At 41.9% G+C, this 16,738-nt stretch overlaps 1 protein-coding gene and 1 long non-coding RNA gene across 6 annotated transcripts in view; one reads left to right on the forward strand and one right to left on the reverse strand.

Annotated features, from left to right (window-relative positions):
* Nucleotides 1–159: 159 nt before the first annotated feature.
* On the reverse strand, nt 160–4,625 carry EEF1A1 (eukaryotic translation elongation factor 1 alpha 1). 2 transcript variants are annotated; one of them, XM_026507080.4, is made up of 8 exons: nt 3,654–4,625; nt 2,467–2,644; nt 2,008–2,187; nt 1,594–1,890; nt 1,344–1,494; nt 998–1,254; nt 679–913; nt 160–581 (listed from the first exon to the last, which is right to left on the reverse strand). In XM_026507080.4, exons 2-8 carry the CDS (start codon nt 2,608–2,610, stop codon nt 457–459), a joined length of 1,389 nt encoding a protein of 462 aa, XP_026362865.1. In that variant the 5' UTR covers nt 2,611–2,644; nt 3,654–4,625; the 3' UTR covers nt 160–456. The 2 variants fall into 2 exon arrangements, with proteins under 2 accessions (XP_026362865.1, XP_057159946.1); XM_057303963.1 differs by lacking the exon at nt 3,654–4,625 and having other exon boundaries at nt 2,467–2,816.
* A 2,748-nt stretch (nt 4,626–7,373) lies between these two features.
* LOC113261114 (uncharacterized) overlaps nt 7,374–16,738 on the forward strand; it is a 42,420-nt gene continuing 33,055 nt past the window's right edge. For all 4 annotated transcript variants that reach the window (XR_008956202.1, XR_008956204.1, XR_008956201.1 and 1 more), the window contains exon 1: nt 7,374–7,563. This is a non-coding gene — a long non-coding RNA (uncharacterized LOC113261114). The remainder of the gene's footprint in view (nt 7,564–16,738) is intronic.

Genomic DNA, 16,738 nt, shown 5'->3' on the forward strand with positions numbered 1-16,738 from the left:
TAGACAAGATGAAAAATTCAAGTGCCCACCCAGGAAATGTTAACCCAGACTTTAGTTTCCAAGTATTTTAACATTAGAAATTCGGTCTGTGCAACTCTTACTCCTTTACCTGTATAGTACTAATACAAGGTTACAGTGTTGACCAAAAGAAGACACAGGTTTCTCATTAAACTTTTGTTTTTTAATGGGTCTCAAAATTCTGTGACAGATTTTTGGTCAAGTTGTTTCCATTAAAAAGTACTGATTTTAAAAACTAATAACTTAAAACTGCCACACACACAAAAAAAACAAATGGTCCACAAAACATTCTCCTTTCCTTCTGAAGGTTTTACGATGCATTGTTATCATTAACCAGTCTTTTACTATTAAACTTAAATGGCCAATTGACACAAACAGTTCTGAGACCGTTCTTCCACCACTGATTAAGACTGGGGTGGCAGGTATTGGGGATAATATTCATTTAGCCTTCTGAGCTTTCTGGGCAGACTTGGTGACCTTGCCAGCTCCAGCTGCCTTCTTGTCCACCGCTTTGATGACACCCACAGCAACCGTCTGTCTCATGTCACGAACAGCAAAACGGCCTATTAAAATAAATTTCAGATTACCATGAGAAACTCTCTACACAAGCAGATTTCCCAGCTCCAGTAAATGTCCTGAATACACTCAAGTCATCCTTACCCAGAGGAGGATAGTCAGAGAAGCTCTCAACACACATAGGCTTGCCGGGAACCATATCAACAATGGCAGCATCACCAGATTTCAAGAATTTGGGACCATCTTCCAGCTTTTTTCCAGAACGACGATCTATCTTCTCCTTCAGCTCAGCGAACTTGCAAGCAATGTGAGCTGTGTGACAATCCAGCACAGGTGCATATCCAGCACTGATTTGGCCTGGATGGTTCAGGATAATCACCTTGGAGGAAAGATTTGCATTTAGTAAGTCTCAAAAGGCAAGAGTCTGGCAGTGAGTGACAACATTGCCACTTTAAAGTGTTACCTGAGCCGTGAAACCAGCTGCCTCCATTGGTGGGTCATTTTTGCTGTCACCAGCCACATTGCCACGACGAACATCTTTGACAGATACGTTCTTGACATTGAAGCCCACATTGTCCCCAGGAAGAGCCTCACTCAACGCTTCATGGTGCATTTCAACAGACTTTACTTCAGTTGTAACATTGACTGGAGCAAAGGTGACCACCATGCCAGGTTTAAGAACACCAGTCTCCACTCGGCCCACAGGGACAGTACCAATACCTAAAATATTTACAAATGTGTTGTCAAATACCTTATGTGAAGTACAGCAACCCATACAAATTACATTCTGATAGTAATGTTCAACTTACCACCAATTTTGTAGACATCCTGGAGAGGGAGACGCAAGGGCTTGTCAGTAGGACGAGTTGGTGGCAGAATGCAATCCAGAGCTTCAAGCAGTGTGGTTCCACTGGCGTTCCCATCTTTACGGGTGACTTTCCATCCCTTGAACCAAGGCATCTAAAACAAGATTGTCCATTAGCATTTCCCAAACGGTTGTCATTTAGTGTCAAAATCTGCCCCTTCCATCGCTTTCTCTGAAGTCTTGAAGTCACTTACGTTAGCACTTGGCTCCAACATGTTGTCACCATTCCAACCAGAAATTGGCACAAATGCTACTGTGTCGGGGTTGTAGCCAATTTTCTTAATGTAGGTGCTGACTTCCTTAACAATTTCCTCGTATCTCTTCTGGCTGTAGGGTGGCTCAGTGGAATCCATTTTGTTAACACCAACAATTAGCTGTTTTACACCCAGTGTGTAAGCCAGAAGGGCATGCTCACGGGTCTGCCCATTCTTGGAGATACCTGCTTCAAATTCACCAACACCAGCAGCAACAATCAGGACAGCACAGTCAGCCTTTGAAAGAAAACAAGACATTACCCTGTTAAATGTTCCTCGAAAGAATGAACTCACCCCTTTTCCGATGCAGAATGCCAAACCTAGAGTTATTTTCAAGTTATTGATCCTACAAACCTGAGATGTTCCTGTAATCATGTTTTTGATGAAGTCTCTGTGTCCTGGGGCATCAATGATGGTCACATAATACTTGCTGGTCTCGAATTTCCACAGGGAGATATCAATGGTGATACCACGTTCACGTTCAGCTTTTAGTTTATCCAAGACCCAGGCATACTTGAAGGAGCCCTTTCCCATCTGTAAGGATTCAGAATGGTTACTTGGTAACCAGAACATCAAACTTCAACCTGAAATCCCTTACTCCCACTTAAGCAGAAACACTAAATTCTACTTTACAGCTATTAGGCGGCTTTAACTTATTTCCCATAGTTACATAGGTAAGAACTGTCAACAGCAAGTAGTTTTATTCCGCCTACGTAGGACATTCAGATTTAATCTAGTGACTAGTTTGGAGAAAATTAACACTTTCTGGTTGACTTATTTGAACTGTCTTTCTCATTACATTATTGTACCTACCTCAGCAGCCTCCTTCTCGAATTTCTCAATAGTTCTTTTGTCGATCCCACCACATTTGTAGATCAGATGACCAGTAGTGGTAGACTTGCCCGAATCTACGTGTCCAATGACGACGATGTTGATGTGAGTCTTTTCCTTTCCCATTTTGGTTTAGGTTAAGCGGTGGTTTTCACGACACCTGAATTGAAGGGGGAAAAAAAAACCCTTTAAACTACTGTCCCAGAGGCTTGAGAATAAACCACGACCCAAACTCGCAAAGGGCAAATTCCAAGGAGAATTACAACTAGTGCCAAGCTGGCCCAACTCTCGTCTCCACCCACTAAGCGTGGGGTTAACTCCACCGCATAAAATCCCCTCCCCCCTCTGAAGGCGGCCTGCTTCCAAGGCGTTGAGGAACGGAGGTGCCAAGACGGCGCCCGGTACACCGTGGGGTCACAGGAAGCAGCGGCCGAAGAGGGAAAGGCCCTTTTCCTTTGTGTGGGTGACTCACCCGCCCGCTCTCCCGGGCCGCCGCGTCCTCCATTTTGAGCTCCCTGCAGCAGGGCCGGAGAGCGGCCATCTTTCCGCGCACGCAACTGGTGCCGAGCGGGCCGCCCTCGCCGCCCCGAGTGGGACGGCACATCGCGGCGCGAGGCTGGGCACCAAAGCCGCCCGGCCCACTCCACGGGACTCTCCCGCGTCCGACTCGGTAGCCACGGCTCGTGGGCCGCCCCCCCCCCGCCTCGTCGGACATGTGCGCCGGGACGAGCGGGCCTCGCCGCCGCCCTCCGCGCCTCGCGGCAGCCCCACAACCCCAAGGACCCGGCGACCGTGAAAAAGCCCACCCCGTTAATATCCTGACCAACCTCCGCTAAACTACGTCGACGGAGCAATCCATAAAGGTTTTTTTTTTTTTTTGATAGGTCAGATGTCTGGAGACTTTAACGGCTGTTATCACGGCAGGCCAGAAGGTGCGGCGGAATTCGCACGCGGCCGCCACAGCACCCAAGCCAGGCCTCAAAACAACCACGAGGCGAAGGGGGTCCTAAAAAAAGCACAAGGCCTCGAACCTTCCCACCCACTCACAACCCGAAATTCGGGGTCAAGAACATCGTGAAGTGGCTCGGTGGCGCGGCAGTTAAAAGAGGCACGCGAGGGCCGCAGCCGGCTCAGAGGCCAGGCCCGCGGAAGCCACACCCGGCACTCACCTGTGTTCTGGCGGCAAACCCGTTGCGAAAAAGAACGTTCAAGGCGGCTACGGCACTTATATACGGTCCTCCCCCACCCTCGGGGAAGAGGGCGGAGCCAGCACACGACACCACTTTCCCAGTTTACCCCGCGCCAACTCCATCAGGCACCCGTTCAATCGCCGTCCCCTCCCCCTACTTCTCGGGGACCGTGGGCGATGTACGATCAGCCCACTGAAGAGCACACACCACCTCGCGCATGCTCTTCTCGACCCCGATGACGACGAGAGCGAGTGGGTGGGGAGGCGGGGATGAGCGAACCCTCGGTTCTAGGTTAGAGGGAGTTTAACGACGGTCCCTGGGATTCCCCAAGGCAGAGGCGAGTCCTCCTTTGTATGAATTACTCTCAGCTCCAGCTGGGTTGTGGCGGGGCGAGGGGGTGGCCCGGCGAGGAAGTACGGAGTTTTCCCTCTACGGTTCCTGGATTAACTGTAAAGATGGTGTGGAGATTGGAGTATGCTTTCCCTCGGCTATATACCTCCAGTTCTTAGCCTAGTCCTCCCGAAGGTCCGGGACAGCCCCTTTGAGCCGCTTCCTCCGCTCGTCGCAGGTCCGCCCGGGGCTGGCTCCTCCTCCGTCCCTGGCTTCAGATCCCGTCCCGGTTGGAGAGCTGCACAAGGCCCCGGCACTCAGGGCAACGAGGGTCGAGAACGCCAAGGGCCGCCTTCACAGCCCGAGATTCCGTAAGGGTTTCGGCTCGGTGGCTGTGACCAGGATGATTATGCTCTTGGGCTGGCCCTTTGGCTTGTTCCATTCAAAGTCCGCTGGTTTTATCGAAGCCCATATCACACATTCACCCCATCTGGTACTCCAGACGTCTAGTTTTTCAGTTTAGAATAGATTTCAATCCCAGTTTGTCTTTTAACTCTAGTTTTATTACGCTATAAAAAGACCCTGTGTGCGTCTACTCTCGTGATACATTTTTTCCCCAGTGTACACTCAGTTGATTGCTAGGATGAGAAACCTAAAAAGAATTTTTCAAATTCAGTATTTCCACATGATCTCATGTAGAAACTAAGATCTACAGCATTAACAAGCTTATCCACCCAATTTCCTATCCTCAACTCTTGCTGTGAAATCACTGCTTCTAAAAAGTGGCCTATCGCATCTAAATAAATGGATTCATTTTCTGTCCTATTGATTTAACTAAATTTTAGCATAAATCTAGGGCGAAACCAGATGAGGTCTTTTTGGTTGGCAATCAGGGCAGACTGAGAAATACTCCTTCCAAGAAAGAACTTTTTTTTTTTTTTAAGATTTTATTTATTCATTTGAAAGGGAGTGTGAACAGGGGGAGGGGGAGAAGCCGACTTCCCCACTGAGCAGGGAGCCCTATGTGGGGCTTGATCCCAGTTCCCTGGGACCATCGCCCCGGCTGGAAGCCGTAGCTTAACCTACTGAGCCACCCAGGGACCCCAAGAACTTTTATTTTTAATGAGCTAGTTAATATATCAATATGTCTCTTCCATATGTGGAACATCACTGCAACTCCTCCAGCCAATCAATTAACAAATGCTTGAAACCTACTATGTGTCCAGTGCTAAGCGAAGTTCTGTAGCATGTGCAAAAGAAATACTTCCTTTCGGAGAGGAACCCACAATCAAATTGGAAGAGGAAAACATATATAAAACAACTGGGAAGCAGTTAACGGCAAACTTGTATGGTGCTTACTTACTTTTTACTTAATTGTAGAATATGGTTCTAGTCCTAGCTTTCAGTTAACTTCTCAGAACCCAAATCCCTTTTCTTCTTTGTAAATGAAATAAGTCTTTCAGAATAGCCTTCCTGTATCTTTTTGTTTTACTATGCTTTGTAGATATAAACTTCTAAAAATACGTTTTTTAAAATTTCTTCATTAGCACGTTTCTAGCCTTCTCTTTTTGAGAGAGTTTTCATGAAAGAACTAGGTCATATTTAACTTTCCCTAGAAATTCATATTACTAATCTTTTTCTGGCAAAAAAGACTTTTCTATGTCTATATTTCTAGCTTCTTTCACTTCATAAATTCTTTTTTCACATTGCCTTTTCCTAGTGCCCTTACACAGTCATATACATGTGGAATAAAATCTTGATACGCTAGTCAATGTTTGCAATATAATAAAAATGTAAGAAATACCAATTAAAATCGGTCACTACCAATAGAACAATGCAAATACCTCTGCTCTTGTCTATTTCCTTGGAAATATTAATGACTATTCTATTTGAAACATTCCCACAATCAGTCATATTTGTACATCATAGTAATATGAACTGCACACTGTGTTATGTCAGATTAAGATTAGGATGCCACACTAGATTATTTTCCATGCCTTCTTGAGCAAACCTCAAATGGTTTAGGTTTGAACATTATTGGAGATAATACTGGGTCATATAAATATTTTAACAGGAATAGCAAATTTTTGAAAATGTAAAGAAATGGTTAGTGACATGAGGGAAGACTAAAGACTAAAAAGACTAAAAGTTGAGTACTTGAAAGCTTTACATGGAATCCAAAATTGTAGTTAACATCTAAGAAGAGTCAAAATGAAAGTGGTTGTTGGTAAGAGGGAAAAGTATCAAAGATGATTTCCATTTAATAAAGTGAAAGTTGAGAAAAGTGATCTATGTGAAATCTGCACAATTCATTAAAATGCAACATTGCAAACTCAAGTACTTTTATACAATCCTAAAATTGTAATAATCCAAGATATGTGTACTCTCAGTTGAATGACTCTATTTGAAAATAGGGACCTACTATAATTCTAACTAATTTTTATAGATATGTGTGCATATTCAGCACTACGCTGGACACTGGAATTCTTTAACAGATGTGCACAAAGATTTCCAAAGGAGTTTATAAAAACTACAACTCCTGATTCAAATCTCACCTTTTAATTTTTCTAGTACTTCCTCCTTACAGCTCTTCTGGACAGTGGGTGAAAAAAATAATCCAATATTCCAAATAAAGTAACAAAATGGCCCAACAGTGTTCCAGAAGCAAATAAAGACAGCCAGACTTGGATTATTATACCCAGAAGAGAAAGGAAAATTAAAGAAGTAGGACTCCAAAGCCATCCCAGATTGTAGGCAAGTTTTATCCAAGGTCCTGTGATTGCAGATGAGTATATAAAGTATACAAGGCATTTACAAATACCTAATGGAGAATCCTTTTTAAAAATAGAAGCTAAGGAAAAGCAAAATTGTACATAATTCCTTGATATATATCTAAGTAACCTACTGGGCATCACTGACTAGATGCTCTTATTCATGGTGCGATAATGGCCCAGACCTTTGAGGGGCGGGGGTGTCTCGAGCCATTATTGTGAATTAGATTTAGATACTAGCCACAGACTTTTCTCAGAGGGCAGAGATCCCCTTCTGGTCTTGGTCCGGGCCACAGCACAACGGGACCGCGAGTCCCGGGGAAGTCGCGCGCGGCTCCGGGCGCACCCAGATTCAGAGGAAGGGGGACTGGGGCGGCGCCGGTAGTACGCCGAGCTCCCCGGCGGCAAGAAGGACACCGGGCCGCCTTTCCCCGGCGCCCGCTCCCGGGGCCGAGCGACCCACGCTAGTTATGACGGGGAACCTGTAGGCGGGCCGGGACCCGCGGGTTCGAGTCTCCGCAGCACCAGGGCCACCCCGGCCCGCCCCCGGACACGCCCCCACCTTGAGGTCACTTTCTTGGTTCCTCTGACTGCGGAAGAAACGGCGCGGGAGGAGACAGAAAACCCCACGTGGCTCAGGGTGGGGGTCGGTTTTCGTCACCTTGGCGTGGCCTCTGAGAGGCTACTGAGGCAAATACTCTGTTTTTAAAAAGCCCCTTTCCCTCGCTCCTGTGCTTTGAACATAATCCTAATGCAGTTTTTCTCCCCACGACTTTACAGCAGATACGGTATGCATTTTACTAACTTAAAATTAAAATGGTAACAGTAACGTTGTTGAGACTTGTAAATGTATTTTGGGGTTGTATTCTAAGGTCGTGTTTTGTTTAAGATTTCCCTTAAAGTTGTTCATACCCTTTAGAGTAGCAAACTGTTAAAATGCATTGTAGTAAACATCTGCATGACCCCTTTTGCCGGGTGCGGGGGGGGGGGAGGTTTTAGTTATTAACTTAGTAAAAGGGTGAACTGCAATAGTTCTTTGTTATCTGTAATTGTGGTTCACCAAACATCTTTCAGTATTGGCTAATCACTCTATTGGACCTAATTTAAAGCAGCTTTAAGTAATTACATTTTGCTGTGGCTTGCCGCGTTTTCATCTTGCCTGTGCCAATTGAAAATGATCTTTTTTTTTTTTAAGATTTTATTTATTTCTTTTACAGAGAGACAGAGAGGGAGCACAAGCGCGGGGGGGGGGGGGGTGCGGCAGGCAGAAGGAGGGGGAGAAGCAGATTCCCCAGTAAGCAGGGAGCCCAACCTGGGGCTTGATCCCAGGACCCTGGGATCATGACCTGAGCCAAAGGCAGACGATTAACCGACTGAGCCACCCAGGCGCCCCTGAAAATGATCTTTAAAGGGGTATTTTAGAATATGATTAAGCCAAGGAAGTATTTGGATTGAGAATCCAAATAAAATGGTACTTCTGTGTGCCAGGTGCTGTTCTAATATTTGCGATATTTAATGAAATCCCATCACCAACATTTTACAGATGGGGAACTTGTAGGGAACTGATAGTGTATGCATAATAAGCAAATGCAGACATGTATTCTTTTTAAAAGTTTCACTTTTTTGCACAAAATGATGAAATACAATATATCACATTGCTTCTTGATCCTGCAGATCTCATGAGTATTTTAGGGCCCAGCAAATCAATATTGGAAACCCGGTAATCTGACCAGAATGCTAGTTGTAAGTTTGACCAGCAGGTCTAGGCAGCCTAGAAAATTAAAATAGCAGTGGCTTTGGAGTCAGAAAATCAGGGATTCAGTCCTTGATCTGCTGCTTACAGATGTGTGGTAGCCAGCAGTTCTTGGCTTCTCAGTGCATCTGTAACATGAGACTGTTCGTTATTTGTATTTAGTACTTACCTCACAATTCTAATATGCAACGACGTGAAAAGATATGGGGGCATTCAATTATCTATCTAGTAAAGATGGTGTTTCTAGAGGCTTTTTGGAGAACACCTGCCCTCAGTTGGTATGCGTCATGACACTAACTTGACTCAGTAAAGAATATAAACTTATTAGAATCTTTTTATTTGTAAAAATTTTGGAATAGCTAATACATGTACGTGGTGAAACATTGTACAGATGTTATACCGTGAAATGTTACTTCTTTTTTTTTTTATCAGTTTAAAGACAGTCTGAAGACCATGCTAGGAAAATTAACTAAAGATATTTCTACGACTGTTCTCATGATTCTAAGACCAGTGCCCACCAGAGTAAACGCTCTCTCATTCAGTATGAAAGAAAGGATAATCTTCCCTCACTCACTATTTTTTGTGAATCTGCATTTTATAGGCAATATTCACTTTCAGTATGTCTATGTCTTCATAGATAACGTAGTGGAAAGAACACTGGACTCAAGAGCTGGAGTCTATTCCTAGCAATTTTATTTATTAGTTATATGATCTTGAATATATCACCCTTGAGCTCATTATGCTATCATACATTATCTAATAATACCTATTTCACAGAAGTGATCTTAAGGATTAAATGAAATAATGTATCTGCAGATGCAGACTATTTTTCAAATGTTAAGGCTCATTATGATTAGAAAATAATCATTACTCTTAAGAAACAAGAAAAATCTGTTCAAAATATAGAGAAATTTACACATGTCATTATTCATCCCAATGAGTACTATTTGGTCCATTTCATTTAAATATTAGGACTATATACATTCACCAATACATATGACATACACTGTGTGTGTTCTGTAAGTGGCAGGGACTTTTGAATTATGGCATTCATTATATGTTGGTAATTGTAGAGGACTTCAGAGGTCAGTTTTTATTCATCCATCCATCAAGCATTCACTGAGCATAAACTGTGTGCCAGGCACTTAGCTAGACACTGAGGAGATTAAAAAGCCAGTCACTGTCAGACAGTGTATGTGGTAGAGCCCTGGACAGGAAGGGAAAGGGGACACTAACAGAGTTGACTCCAGGGGAGTGTGAATGCTAGAACCAGGAAAAGCACTCACGAGGGACTGAGTCCCTGAGCACTCACGAAGGACTCAGACTGGGGGAGGGGAGGTGGACAGCAGCAGGGAAAGCTTCTCAGAGTCCACTCTTACCTTGGCTGGTTAGGAACTGCCGGAATCAGCCAGTGAAGGACACCACAGAGGGGGAGATGTTTTGGGTGACTGCCTCAGAAAAGAAGGTGGGAGGAAGAGTTTGCCCCTCTGCAGACAGGAGCAGAGAGTGAGATAAAACTGTTTGGTATTCACTGAGGCCCCCAAGGAACCTGTGTGAAATAGTGGGGCTTCAGAGACAAACAGACGTGGGTCCCAGTCTGGTATCCATCACTTACTGAATGTGTGACTCTGGGCAAGGTATTTGGTTTCTTTAAGCTTTGGCTCTCTCATCGATAAAAAAGAAAATGATAATACCTACCCCATAACACTGCTGTGAAAATTAGATAAGAAAATGGTTTTTTCACCAAGTTAGAACAGTAGTTGTCAGGGGGTGGTTTGTGTTTACCCACTGTCTATAATGTATAGCACTTTCAGAGTGAGGCAGCTCTGAAGTCAGAAAGCCTCCACTCAAATCCCTGTTGGCTCTCCCACTGCTAGCAAGGGGATGTTTGGCAAGTGAGCTAACCTCTTGAAGCCTCAGATTTCATATCTATAAAGTGCAGATGATAATAAATAGTATCTGCCCCAGAGGATTGTGGTGAAGATTCAATCAATCAATCAATGTAAGCTACTTAACCCAGTGCCTTGGCACTTGGTAAGCATTCAATAAATCTTAATTGTTGCTTGTTGTTTTATTTTTTCTTATTTGAGAGTCTTCATTAACTGGAATCTAGTCAGATTGAAGTTTCTTTTCCAAGAAAATGCCACAATTACCTTGCTTTCAGCTCTGTATTTAACATCCCTGCATTTTAGTTTTGCTTATTAGTTTTTCTCATAGGCCCTTTTCTGGAATCTTAAAGATGCCATGTTTTGAATAACTGTGAAGTTAAAAATGTTAAAGAAAACAGTTTTTATTTAACTAGGATTTCTCAAAATTAAAGCAGCATAAGCCATCACCCCTAATTCGTTTTTTTTTTTTTTTAAAGATTTTATTTATTTATTCGACAGAGATAGAGGGCAGACAGCCAGCGAGAGAGGGAACACAAGCAGGGGGAGTGGGAGAGGAAGAAGCAGGCTCATAGCGGAGGAGCCTGATGTGGGGCTCGATCCCATAACGCTACATCACCCCTAATTCTAAAGCCCTGTCACATCCTTGAACTTTCTAAGATTAAATGTCCTGCATCCTTTTTAAAAAAAATTAGTATAGTATCTTTTAAATTGTTGTGATGTTATCTCTGTTTTTCTAGTACCATCTGCTTTTTGTAGTTGGTGTTGTTGCTTTAGAAACATTTTTTAGGGGAGCCTGGGTGGCTCAGTTGGTTAAGCGTCTGACTCTTGATTCTGGTTCAGGTCGTGATCTCAGGGCCATGAGACTGACCCCCACATTGAGCTCTGCACTCAGTGGGGAGTCTGCTAGAGATTCTGTCTCTCCCTCTCCCTCTGCCCCTTCCCCCAAATAAATAAATAAATAAATAAATCTTGTAAAAAAAAGCAAACAAACTGAAAGTGCTCAGAGAAAGACAGGGGAACACATATAAGGGAGCAACAACCGAAATGCCTGTGGATATCTTGTCGGAAGGATGGAGGCAAGGAGGTAGAGGAACATCATCTTCAAGTTCTGAAAGAAAAAAATAATCAAACCTGTCAACCCAGAATTCTGTATCTAGTGAAAATATCCTTTATGAATGAAGGCGATAAAATCATCTAATGAGATTCCACTACATACCCACCAAAATGGCTAAAATTTAAAAGACTGAAAATACCAACTTTTGGCAGGCATTTGGGACTCTCACACAGCTGGTGAGCATGTGAAATGGTACATTCTCTTAGAAAAACAGTTTGGCAGCTGTTTTTAACTCTTAAAAAGTTAAACATGCATTTATCATATGACCATCCTTTCCACTTTACTAGGTGCTTACCCAAGAGAAATGAAAGCACATATCCATAAACAGACTTGGGGCCAAATACTCATAGCAGCTTTATCTGTAATCACCAAAAACTGAAAACAAGCCAAGTGTCCATCAACAATTTGGATAAACAAATTACGGTATATCCATACAATAGAAAACTACTCAGCAGCGAAGAAAAGCGAACTATTCATACATGTAACACTATGAATGACATTCAAAATAATTGTGCTGACTGAAGAAGCAATACAAAAAAGAATACACGGTGAATCATTCTTCATTGATGTAAAATTCTAGAACATACGTATTAATCTGTAGCAACAGAAAGCACATTAATGGTTGCTAGGGGATGGGGAGGGGATAAAGGAGGATAGAAAAGAAGGATTACAAAGAGGTGCAAGGAAACTTTTGGAAGTGATGAATATATTTGTTTTCTTGATTGTGATGATGGTTTCGTGGGTATGTATATATATATATATGAAAACTTATCAAATTGTATACTTTAAGTAAGTACATGCAATTTATCAGATAACAATCATACCTCAATAAAATTAGGAAAAATAGAGAAAAAAACAACAAACAAAAAAGAATGAAAACAAAATAGATAAGTTTTTGGATATATATACATGTGTATAAATATATACCATATATATTCTCTTAGTATGTATATATTTATATACATACTAAGAGAATTTGTTGCCAGCATATCTGCACTATGAGAAATGCTATAGGATATTGTTCAGGCTGAAGAGAAATAATACCAAATGGAAACTCAAATCTTCAGCAAGAAATAAAATGTAAATGACAAATATCTAGGTTAATATAAAAGACTGCCTTTTCTCCTAATTTCTTTAAAATACATAAAACTACTTAAAGCAAAAATTTTAACATGTCTTACAGGGTTCATAACGTATGTGGATTGAGTGCATGTAGCAATTATATCTTAACAGGTTTGGGGTGAATGGGCCTATGGTGTTGCAAAGCTTCTACGCTGTAAAAAAACTGATATTAACTCTGTATGGACTGTGAAAAGTTAAGTATGTCTATTGTAACCCCTAGAGCAAACACTAAAAACATAATGCAAAGAGATAGTGTTAAAAAGCCATTAGATAAAGTGAAATTTTTAAAGAATTTTTAAATAATCCAAAAGGAGAAGAGGAGCAAAAAGCAGATGGGACAAGGAATACAAATAGTAAAATGATAGACCTAAATCCAACTTTTTCTATAATCACATTAAATGTTGATGGACTAAACGCTCCAATTAATAAGCAGAGTTTGTCAGAATGGATTAAAAAAAAAGAAAACACCAAAAACCAAGACCCGAGTATATGCTATTTACAAGAGACACATTTTAAATATTAAAAAAACCTATTAAATTATTATGTAATAGAATCCATGTATTTTGGCACATTAGAAATGGCTTTTAAACCTTGCCTATCTCAATCATTATACTTATAAGACAGGAATAATTATACTGTCCAAGATTGTAGTGGTTAAAAAGAATTAAATGGTTATAATGGACTTTGCAAATACTGTATGGTGGCATTATCATTTCCTTATAATAATTACTTAATATATATGATTTTACTATAGTCATTCTATTGTTCCACTCTGAACAAACTCATCAATGTTTAATGTAAACATTTTCTTTTTTTTTTCCTTGTTAAGATTTTATTTATTCATTTGACAGAGAGAGAGAGAGCACAAGCAAGGGAAGCAGCGGGCAGAGGGAGAGGGAGAAGCAGGCTCCCTACTGAGCAGGGAGCCCAGCGTGGGACTCTATCCCAAGACCCTGGGATCATGACCTGAGCTGAAGGCAGATGCTTAACTAACTGAGCCACCCAGGTGCCCCCAAATTAAATTGCCTTCCATCAAAGTCTTCCTATGGTTGAAAATATTTTATTCTGACACTAAATGTTAGCAATCAAGTGAAGCAAATGAGAGCCGGCCAGCAGAAGGAATCTATTATTAGATTCCTAACCTGAAGCAAAAGTTGTCAGCAGAAACCCTCTTTAGATGTGGCCAAGTCCACCTTGTGACGGGAGTGTGGAAGAACATAAAAACATGCAGCTCCAGAATGGAACCTGGGGGCCTTCAGGGTCAGAATGCTTAATTGGAATTAGAAGACAGGATGCTATGAAACTGGAAGAAATGCATTTTATCTTGGTTAATCATGAAATGAAGCAATAGTACAGGAATATTTTGCTCACACAACATTTTGTATGGCACAGATGGCTAGAGGAGTTCCTAAGATGAGCAAAGGAGAGGACTCACTCAAGCACGGCTGGCTCACCTCCTCACTCAGGTGTCATTTCCTACACTGCATTCTCAGAGGGATCCTCTCCATCACGTCTACAAAAGTTCCCTGTTATAGCCCCTTCTTTGTTTCCTTCTTAAGGCTTATTGCAACATGTAATTATCTTACTCATTTGGCTACCATTTCAGCATTGCCTCCTCTACTAGAATGTAAATTCCATGAGCACAAAAATCTTGTCTGATTTTTTTTTTTTACCATGACATCTGGTGTCTGACACATAATACATGGTCAATAAACATTTGTTGAATGAATGTATGAATGAATGAATGAATGAATGAATGAATGAATGAAGAGGAAATCTGGGACTGCAATCTGCTTCTCCTTAAGTAAATTTCTTCCACTGACACATATATGCTATATCCAGTTTGAGAATTAACCAATCAACCATAAAAACCTTTCTTTAGGGGGCGCCTGGGTGGCACAGCGGTTAAGCATCTGCCTTCGGCTCGGGGCGTGATCCTGGCGTTACAGGATCGAGCCCCACATCAGGCTCCTCTGCTATGAGCCTGCTTCTTCCTCTCCCACTCCCCCTGCTTGTGTTCCCTCTCTCGCTGGCTGTCTCTATCTCTGTCAAATAAAAAAATAAAATCTTTAAAAAAAACAAAAAAACAAAAAAACCTTTCTTTAGTATTACAAATCATTCCAAAATTCTTATGTTTTCCAGTAGCCCTCCTAATGTGTCCTGGTCTTTTTCTTGTTTGAGCTTGGACTTGCACTATGTTTTCTTGCTTGATTTCTTTCTTTCTTTTGTTTTTTTAAAGTAAGCGCCACGCCCATCATGGGGCTTGAATTCATGACCCTCAGATCAAGAGTTTCATGCTCTTCCGATTGAGCTAGCCAGGTGCCCCTCTTGTTCAATTTTTTTAGGTTTGCCTTGGAGTGACAGGTTGACCCCAGCCCTGGTGAGGGCAGGGAACATCCCTAGACATCTCTGTCTGGATATCTGCTTAGAACAGAGAATAACATTTTCATGTGACCTAAAAAAAAAGGAGCTGATTGCACCCATAACTGAGTTTGACTTAGAAACAAGTAGAAGGTGGTAAGGGCTGAGGGAGCTCGTTGAGAACAATGACATGTCCCTACTCCTTCATCTATCCCCCGAATCCCTTCATCGATCATCCCTTCATTCAGCAATCACAGCATTTACTAAGCTCAGACCTATCCCAGAACTGTTCTAAATGTTTTATGCATGTTAATTCAATTAATCCTTTTGGTTACCCTAAGGGTTCGCACTGTTATAATACCCAGTTTATAAATAAGAAAACTGATAACGATTTTTTAAGCATTATTGCTCAGTGGTCTTAGAGAAGGAGCTGACAATCTTTTTAGAGTCACATAGATAATGTTACTAAAATGATAATAATTTTCTAAATCGTTTTTGACATATGTCATCATGATGAAACAGTATTTAAGCAAAATTACATACTGTCCTAAAATTAGGGGAAGCGTTGCATATAATACATGTCAGGACAAAGTCAGTGCTAAACAGGAGAAATGAGCCAAGTGCTGTGCTGCAGGGAGGAAGCCTGAGGAGTGGGAAGAGCACGGCATTGGGGATGGAGAGATGTGGGACTGAATCAGGTCTCTGTGGTCTTGGGCAGGGTGCATAAGCTTCAGCGTTTATACCTGTGAAATGAAAGTAACAAAGCCTCTAGCGGTCTTTCCTGAATTCCCCAGACTGAGCTAAGAGTCCCCTTCTGTGCTTCTCCATCACCTTTTGCGATGCTTGAGATCATTTGCCACATTGAAAGTACTTCTGATAGGACCATCTCTTCCTTAGATTATAAATTCCTCAGGGCAACAGTGTCTGAGGATGGTGTCTGCTCCCAACAGGGCCTGGGGGAACCCCTAGTCCTAGTTAAATCTGACTGGCTCCTCTGTCTCACTCTCTCTAAAAAAGCAAAAAAAATAACCCCCCCCCAAACTCCCACAACTCTTTGCACATTTAGCTGTTCTTAAATTATTTTTTGCAGTTACCTAAGTAAGCATGGATTTGGACCTCTGAGGTTAAGAGCTGGGGGCTCCTTTTAGAAGTAAAAAGATAGATTACTGAATTGAAAAACAACTAAAATATACATACAGTGGTATAGAAAAGGTATACAAAGTCAAGCTGAAAATTGCAAACAAGATACGAAAGTAGGGTCTCCTACTGTGGTCACATCACTTAAGAGGTTCTAATGGACGGGATTAGAGATTGTAAAACACTACTAAATTACACTCACTGATTTCTATGTAAAGGCAATTTTTGCCTTAATTTGTTGAAAAAAAAAATTGAAGTCCAAGGTTAAACTCTTAAAGCTACAGAGTTTCTTCTATAATGCCCGACTAGAAGAGGAAACATTTCCATCAGACAGAACGCACAGCTGGTAGGTGGAGAATCAGAACATGGTCTTATCACAACACGATGTAAAGCACAGATTATTGAAATGCAAATGTCTGCATGAAATAACTAATCTCAACATGAATGGGTTGCTTTGTTCTGGCTTATGGTTATTCCCATGTTGTCTTTTGGGGATTTATAAGTGACCCCAAGCACTGTGTAAAGATTTCAGTGAGAGCAAATGGAAGCACTTGACACTGCACATACTGAAACAATACATCCCCCCT

This window comes from Ursus arctos, unplaced genomic scaffold, assembly GCF_023065955.2.
Source record: "Ursus arctos isolate Adak ecotype North America unplaced genomic scaffold, UrsArc2.0 scaffold_29, whole genome shotgun sequence".
Taxonomy (NCBI): domain Eukaryota; kingdom Metazoa; phylum Chordata; class Mammalia; order Carnivora; family Ursidae; genus Ursus; species Ursus arctos.

Excerpts from the sequence above, each read along its gene's own strand:
- EEF1A1 (XM_026507080.4), bottom strand. The coding sequence starts at position 2,610 with ATGGGAAAGGAAAAGACTCACATCAACATCGTCGTCATTGGACACGTA. Across the intron at positions 914-997 it reads CAGCTGGTTTCACGGCTCAG|GTGATTATCCTGAACCATCC; the intron begins GTAACACTTTAA and ends CTTTCCTCCAAG. Across the intron at positions 582-678 it reads CTCTGACTATCCTCCTCTGG|GCCGTTTTGCTGTTCGTGAC; the intron begins GTAAGGATGACT and ends TTATTTTAATAG.